The sequence below is a fragment of the Plectropomus leopardus genome, chromosome 12 (assembly GCF_008729295.1).
Source record: "Plectropomus leopardus isolate mb chromosome 12, YSFRI_Pleo_2.0, whole genome shotgun sequence".
Lineage (NCBI taxonomy): Eukaryota > Metazoa > Chordata > Actinopteri > Perciformes > Serranidae > Plectropomus > Plectropomus leopardus.
Window position 1 is genome coordinate 14673298 of NC_056474.1, and position 8095 is coordinate 14681392.

At 39.5% G+C, this 8095-nt stretch overlaps 1 protein-coding gene across 1 annotated transcript; it reads left to right on the top strand.

Annotated features, from left to right (window-relative positions):
* The first annotated feature begins 1619 nt into the window (after positions 1-1619).
* LOC121951482 (adhesive plaque matrix protein-like) lies at positions 1620-4422 on the top strand. Its single transcript, XM_042497816.1, has 5 exons — positions 1620-1945; positions 2062-2208; positions 2293-2411; positions 3182-4279; positions 4368-4422. Exons 1-4 carry the CDS (start codon positions 1663-1665, stop codon positions 4229-4231), a joined length of 1599 nt encoding a protein of 532 aa, XP_042353750.1. The 5' UTR covers positions 1620-1662; the 3' UTR covers positions 4232-4279; positions 4368-4422.
* Positions 4423-8095: the final 3673 nt, after the last annotated feature.

Genomic DNA, 8095 nt, shown 5'->3' on the forward strand with positions numbered 1-8095 from the left:
CAAAATGATGGATGGTCCAATTAACACTGTCGAACTCATAAAATGTGCAAGTTATAGAGCATAAGCCCCTGTCACCCTACCCATGTTATGCATTTATGATGTAGACGTTAAAGGGGACGCATAAACTTCTACACTAAAAAAAAAAAAAACGTGCTCAAATGCATCCAAGGCCACCTCAGCGAGTGGACTGAGTGATCAGATCACAATGTGTCTTGGTGGTCATTTACTCTTGGATTTAGTGCTGTCCAAATGTGATCAAATTGATCAAGACTCATGTTATTACCATGTGTAAACAGGGTAAATTCTCCACAATTTTGGAGAATATGGATATGAAAAAGCTTTTGTATAATGATTGTGGATTTTTTTTTTTTGAAAACTGAGTATATTCCACTCTTGTGTGTCACACAAACATGACTCTGGTATTAAGATCTATCACAGTCATATTTTTTGAAACAACTGGACAACTACATCTCTCTTTATCTGGAATAATTATAACTCAAATACATGAGAGGTATATCTAGAAAGGCCAAAGTCAGAAGGTGGACCTGGTCTACCCAATCTTTTGTGTTATAACTGGGCAGGAAACATACCATTTCTCTGACTAGATCACCACACTTTCTGACCAAATAGGCCTAATTTGGTCCAATAGCTCCATAATATGCAGGTTATTTTTTTTAGATACTTGCAGATCCAAAAAACATTTTCCGTCCTTCCCTTTTACTCCATCAGTTGGCTCAGTACAATACCTTTTAGATCTTAACCTGTATGGGAAATGTAATGTAATGTAAGGTATTAACTGTGACTCAAAACATTAATTATACATCTCTTCTCCACAAGTGGAAGTCAACAAAGCCTCCCTCTTTTAGACAGTAGATCTGAGAGAGATGATTGCCACTCTTATATTAGAAAAAGTTAGACATTCAGTATGAGAATCTCAGAAAAAAAATTGTAAAATGTCCCCTTTTATAAGACATGTAGGGACACTGTTCTTTGCTTAAACGTTCTCTTGCAGTAGCAATTTAATCTGGTTCCTTTTAACTACCATAATTTACAGAAAACTTAGTCTGACCACTCTGTAAACTTGCATATCGCTCACAGTTTTTTTCATGTAATTATTATTTTTTTCTGCCTGTCTTGATTTGTATGCTGGTTTGTTTATCTGAATGTAATACAGTGTTTTGGTGTTACTCCAATTTAATGTTTTACCAACATTTTTTTCAGCTACGGACAGCTAAATGTTTGGGATGGCTATGAAACTAAAAGGTTGCAATACTACACACCAACCACACAATATCACACTACACACATTCCTAAATGTAACACTAGTTAAAAACAGTATGAGGAATAGAGTAAAAGTATACAACAAAAGGCAAAAAACATTTTACTTAACAGAGTTCTCCAGAATCAAACATCAACCAAACGACACAGAAAAAAAGGTAAAATTTATATAACCATACAGCAAAATAACCTGAAAAACATACAACATCAAATCAGTCATCAGAGGCTCTTAATGAGCCACACCTGTTGTGAGCTAAGTGAACACAGGTGCAAGCTGTAGCTGCTTGATTACCTGGCGCTAGTTTGTGCCCACTATTTAAATGATGTTTTTTGTGCTTCACAGCATCAAGTGCTTTCCATCTGCTCTGAGCTTGTGTTGCTGGTATGGCAGGTGATGATGGAAGGGGTTGCAAATCACGTCAAGCTGCAGCAGTCATATTAGTCCTGTGTGCTTTGGCCCGAAGTTTAACTTGTTTTAGCTTGCAAGGGCCAAACACAAAAGTAGAGCAGTACAAGGCAGCTGATAAAGCCACAGTGACGAGAGCAGAGACAGGAAAAATGATCTTAAATGGGAAAAATCTTAGCTCCAAGCCAGGATCTGCCTCTGCTGCTGCCACGGGAAATGACAGACTGCTGCATGTTGACTTGGATCGATCGGATAGCACAGGTGAGACTTTTCTGTTCAGTTTTCAGCTTATTTGATTTACTGGATGCAAATCCAGCAGAGTGCTCAAAAACCAAATGAATAATGCCAGCATTTACTTTGTATCTTTATTCCTAAAGGGATGTTTGAGCGGACTTCACAGCTTGAGGACAACATGGCCAATGACACAGCATGGAGACGTTTGAATCCCTCCCTGCACTGTGGGCAAAGCAAGATGAAGCTGAAAGCCATGGGACCTGGAGCTGCTGACTTAAAGCTAGACATGGGTATTTTAATGCTAATCTTGTGTTGCCTGTTTATTACAGCTATAAGTGCATGACAGGTTTACAAAGAATGTCTTTTTTCCTCAGGTAACGCACGTCCCCTGCCTTTGAGCCAGGTGCCTGAAACCTGCGGCTATTCAATGCGGCAAAATGCACTGGGCCTCATTTTGGTTGTTCCTTATGATGGCTGTAATGTGATACAAGAGGTAGGCCTTAACTCATAATTAACTGGCTAAGAGGGTAAGAGAGTCAGTAAACATTTGTATTGCTAAACAAAATATTTGAATAAAGCTTGGTTAAAGAAAGTTGAAGCAAACTTTTACAAATTATAAAGTTGGACATTTGCACCACTTAATTCATTAGATGTGCTTATTTTTGCCACTAACAGATTATTCTAAACAGCTGACAGCATTATGTAAAAGGGTCAGTACAGACATTTTTTGCTAGAGTAAGATCCCTTGTGTTTAGTCAGAAAAGGGTCCAAATTACTATCCCAAAACACAGACACCAATAAACAGTAATTTTAGCATGTATAGAGCAAGCATATTTTCACATCTAACTGGGCTCTGTTAAGGTTAAGTTGAACCAAACAAGAGTTGGTGATTGAACAGTGAAAAGACAGATTTTGAGATTTATTTTTTGTCAACTTGCATCATGTATTATGCTAAAAAATACTCTTAAAATGCTGCCTGGGTTTCTTTCAGGGCTGTTATCATTAAAGGGATCTTACTAAGTTTTCTCTCCAGGATTTTCTCCATAATATTATTCTAGTTGGTGTCTAGAATAACAATCAGAGCATGTCAGTGGCAAAAACAAGCACTTTGAGTGGACGCATATTCCCTATTAATGTTACATTAGAGTGCATTTCAAGGGTGCGGCACTCGGTTCACATTAATCACTTAAACATGTTGGAAAATGGGGTGGAGGTTGAAAAATAACAAATGTTAACAGTGTTACTACATGTATATTGTTACAGGATGGAAATTATATGTTGCCAATGACTTGGCGGGAGACTCCAGTTAAATTTGCCTGCCCCATGTTGACAAGTTCTGCTAAAACGCCTGCTTTGACTACCCCTGAGCCTCCTCACCAGCCCTGGATACTTCCTTTGCCTCCCATGCCCAGGAGCCCAAATCGTCACAAACGTCATGCAAACCATCCCATCTACTATCCTAGCAATGCATATTATGCCTGGTATTACTACTATTACATGAATATGATGACACCAGCACCAACTCCTGGTGCTACGACTACTGCTAAGCCTGACATGACCACCACTACCAATCCAGCTACACAAAAACCTCCTGTATATCCGTACAACCCATATTACCCTTACCATCTTTACCCTTATTATCCATACTACCTCTACTATCCCTACTACCCTCAGCCAGTGATGACTACCACTGCCAAACCGGTGACTACTACAGCCAAGATGACCACAGCAGCATCAGGACAAACGATCACCACGAAGTCAGCATCAACCACCACGAAGTCGGCATCAACCACCAAGACTCCAAGACCACAGTTTCCTTATTATCCTCCATATTATCCTTACTATCCCCTCTACCCTCCAGGACACCAGATGCCAGCAATGCCTGACAATACTGACATTTACTACTACCCTATCATTCAGCATTACTACGGAAGGCCTCCATACCAGCAAACTACTCAGTCTCCAACTCCAACGACTGCTAAGCCGAGTGTCACCACAAAACCAAGTGGCTCAAGTCCTACGAAGAAGCCAACAACCTCCTCAGCTCCTTCAACTGCTAAAACAACTAAAAAACCATGTTCAAGCACACCACAACCCAGCAGTGGAGACTATCCAGGCTCAATGAGTTCATATGTTTCCTACGACCAGCTCCCCTTTCCACTAGAAGTTATATACAACAAGGCTCGCAAACTCCCAGATGACCAAAAGTTAATCCCTCATGCTGGCTACAAATCTGGACTCGAGGCTAGAGCACACCCAGGCTTCAACTACTGGCAACCTGTTCCCTGGTTTCCACAAAATGGGCAGAGGTAATTTTCAGTTTGACTGGAGGAAACTACTTCACATGCCCAACTCCAAATGGTAAGAATCTCTTAATGTTTAAAATGGACTTAGCTTCATGAATTCAAAAATTGCTCATCTCAACCATAATTGTCATGCTTTCTTTCAGGTTGATGTCCTGTGATACTGAGCATTCAATAAACATTGTTTTACTCAGCACTTTATTTGGGCCTCGTGTAATGCAAATGCCATTTCCCATTCTGTCATGGTGCTAAAACCTCTCAGCGTGTGTGTATGTCGACCTAATTGTAAATCAGAGTACAGTAGTTGTTGATATGGCACAAAGAATGTCCAATGATCCTTGCAAATTTCTTTGCAATGACATTTTACAAGTGGACAATGGTCTGCCTGAAGTGCAATTGCAGAAAACGGTACAATTTTTTTCTTTGGCAAAGGGCTCAGTGATTAAGTTTACCAAGGGGGAACAGATAATAACTTTAGATCCTCCCGGTGATTAGCAAAGGAACATTAAACTGTATATTGCAAGCATCGCAACTGTTTTTTTTTTTTTTTTTTTTTTTTGCAAACTCTGCCTTTGGAAGCTGTAATTTGTTGTTGGTCCTGCTTTGTTTTAACTGTTAGTCTTGTTTTGGGACAGCAGACTAATTTTTACTGCTATGATATTTTTAAGTGCAATGACAGCCCAGTAACCAGAAAAATGCTCATTTTACTTTTCCGTTAATGGTTACATTGGTTTCGTGTATCTTTTCTTTTTCAGCTAACATCACTTTTTTCTGTGGCTTTTAAGCCCCCTAATGTGTTTTGTTGGGGACCCATAATGGTTTTTCCAGCATCTTTTTAGCCCACCAATCCATATTTTCCGACTGGGGATAGTGCCACAAAACTTAGAGAAACGCCTCAATTCCAGCCAGGACTGTGCTACCAAAAGTGGATATTTTAGCCAAGTGTTCAGTGCCTAAACTCAACCACAGCATGGCTGGAACAGACATTTTCAATGAATCCACTACATGTAGTAATGTATCTAGTTCACAGAAATATATTAAAACATTTCCCTGGCCATTGGGGTTGCACACAAACAACTGCCTATGATATGACTTAAGCAGAAATTGCCATTACTAAAGGCAGTAGTGCAACACACCTGAAGTCAGTTGGTGCCCATCCAATTGGTCTGATCATTCAAGTGGTTAAATGAACAACCTGAATTCTGCATGCTGATAATCTGCCTCACTGTACATAATCTATATACAATTTAAAAAAAAAACACAAAAAAAAAACAACTTAACTAGTATGAGAAATGACACAACCCTGATTCATGTACCCAATGTTCCTCATTTTACTAAACAACAGAATCTGCCAAAGGCAGACTGTACATGACACTGACAGTGTGGACATGGGAGCAAATTTATGAATGTGGGAGTGAAGTAGAAACTGTAACCTTTTCTGGATTAAATTGAGGTATTTTCAACAAATGCCACAAATTTCCCTACACTAAATCTGTACTGTCTCTAAATATTCAACATTCAAGTTTATTTTCTGTGAAACCCATCATGCTGATCTACACTCCTACAGTGCGCATGCACACTCATCCCATTCTGTCCGTTCCTATATATTTCCACATGGTGCTCTCTCCTCTGGGCACCCCGTGACCACACACACACACACACACACACACACACACACACACACATCTTTACACATCACTGAAACTGAGCCACACGTGACAACAGGGAGAGACGTGTAATGCTTATCTTTGAGAGCAAGGATGCGTATGTGTAATTTTTCCTTGTCGTTTATTCTTGAATGTTAGTCGGCTGGCATTGTGGAGCACTGAGCTCAGGAATAATTCTGTAGTTGGTGAGAGACCCTGACTTCCATCTTTTGGTGGTCATCAGACAGTCTTTGTCCAGCATGGGAGAAGCAATTATTCTTTTATGCAATGCTGTGCTTATCTCTGTTTTGTTATGATTGCTCATTTTGAATTTCTAGAGAATTTCCACTCTACAATGAAGGTGAGTCCTTTGTATTTGCTATACGTGATTTGACTTTTTAATTTAACAGTAATGAGAATTTAGATTCAGAGACTGCACAATGCATTTGTAGTTCAGTTTGTTAAACAGAATTTGCTGTTTTTAGACAAAGTAGGGCTGCAGCTAACCGTTATTTATATTTTCAATTATGTTACCGACTATTTTCTTCAATAATCGGTTAATAGCTTTGTCAATGTCAGAAAATAGTGAAACATGCCCTGTATCATATCCCAGAGCCCAAGGTGTGACGTCTTCATATGGTATCTTTTATTTGACCAACAGACCAAAAATCAAAGCTATTTAGTTTATGTTTGACAAAGAAAAGCATCAAATACTCACATTTAAGAAGCATTTAAACAGCAAATATTTGGCTGTTGTTTTTTTTTTTTCTTAAAGGAGCAGTGTGTAATATATAGTGGGATTTCGTGGTGTCTAGCCATGAGGACTGCAGATTGCAACCTGCTAAAAATTCTCCCAGTTAATTTTTTTTCAGTGTTCATTGATTGTGAGGTTTTTACCAGGAACCAAATTCTCTGCTGAGGTCTCCTCTAAAACAAATGGACCCGGTGATTTAAATGGGTAAAAACATGAAATAAAGCAGTGTTTTTGTTGTGCTCTTGCAAAGTTGGTGCTAACAGTGGCTGTTGTGAAAACGAGAATGGCCCTATTTAGAGCCAGTGTTTGACCATTCTGGGCTACTGTAGAAACATGGCAGAGACCCGGTCCCTATTTAGATATTAACAGCCCATTCTAAGGTTATGAAAACACAATTTTTATTTTCAGGTGATTGTATGCTTAAGAAAACATAATATATTAATCAATTTTGGCCAATATATCCCCCTAAATCCTACATACTGGACTTTTGAAAAATGACTAAGAGCACTAATTAATTATCAGTTGGTTGATTTTCTGTCCATAAACTGATTGGTTCATTGAGTTATGATTATTATGTTGCCGTTAGTTTGATCAGAGACTGGAAATTCACAGAGTAGGAACATAGTATCTATACTGGAAAAATTCTGACAAAGAATACTGCTGTAATTTTATGTCTAAGCCAATGCAACAATTTTATTAACCTATTTATTTTGTGTGTTTGATCACAGGAAACATAAAGATACCATGAAGATTAAAGAGACCAACACAATGAGCATTCAAGCATTTGATTTCAGCAAGAGATCTGTGTCGCATCTCTAAGTATCTTCAGTCCATCTGTGGCCATATTCCCAGCCAGGACACTCAGTCCCTCCCCCCAGCCCTGACATTTGCTTCACCCTCTCCACACACTTTGTCTTCATGGAGGACTATGATGTGGAAATGGATGAGGAAGAGGAAGGAGAAGTATTTATGAGAAAGGCCACAGCTGGCCACTGGTGGGAGGACTGTGGAGACTGTGACACACAGCAGCAGAGCAGAGGAAGAGGCTGCATGGTTAACAGCCGCAGTTGGGCTGAGGAGCTCCAGGATATCTTCGCACCACAGGCAGAAGACTGTTACAGTGGAGAGGGAACCAGACGGCCCAGCATCTCTGTGAGTGACTCTCTTTCTCTCTTCCTGTCGGGGCCTCACAAGCACTGAATTACTCTAAGTCAATGTGCCCAAATTCCTCTGCGTCTTTCAGGGATTCAACAGTAACAGATAACAGATAACACACTTCTTAGAATAGAAATGCACAATCTTCAGTAGGAAATTATAACTACGAGCTGATAACATAGAAGAAGATACTCTCTGTACATGATAAGGGTGTGAACATTGTCCTTAGAGAAATACTTGAAATAGAAAGGCTGAGGATCAGGGGCCAACCCTGATCCTGATGACCGATGAAAGATGACACAGCACTGTGGGAACTAAC

Coding starts and splice junctions, on each gene's coding strand:
- LOC121951482 (XM_042497816.1), top strand. CDS start 1,663: ATGGCAGGTGATGATGGAAGGGGTTGCAAATCACGTCAAGCTGCAGCA. Junction 1,946..2,061: donor GGATCGATCGGATAGCACAG/GTGAGACTTTTC, acceptor TTATTCCTAAAG/GGATGTTTGAGCGGACTTCA. Junction 2,209..2,292: donor TGACTTAAAGCTAGACATGG/GTATTTTAATGC, acceptor TTTTTTCCTCAG/GTAACGCACGTCCCCTGCCT.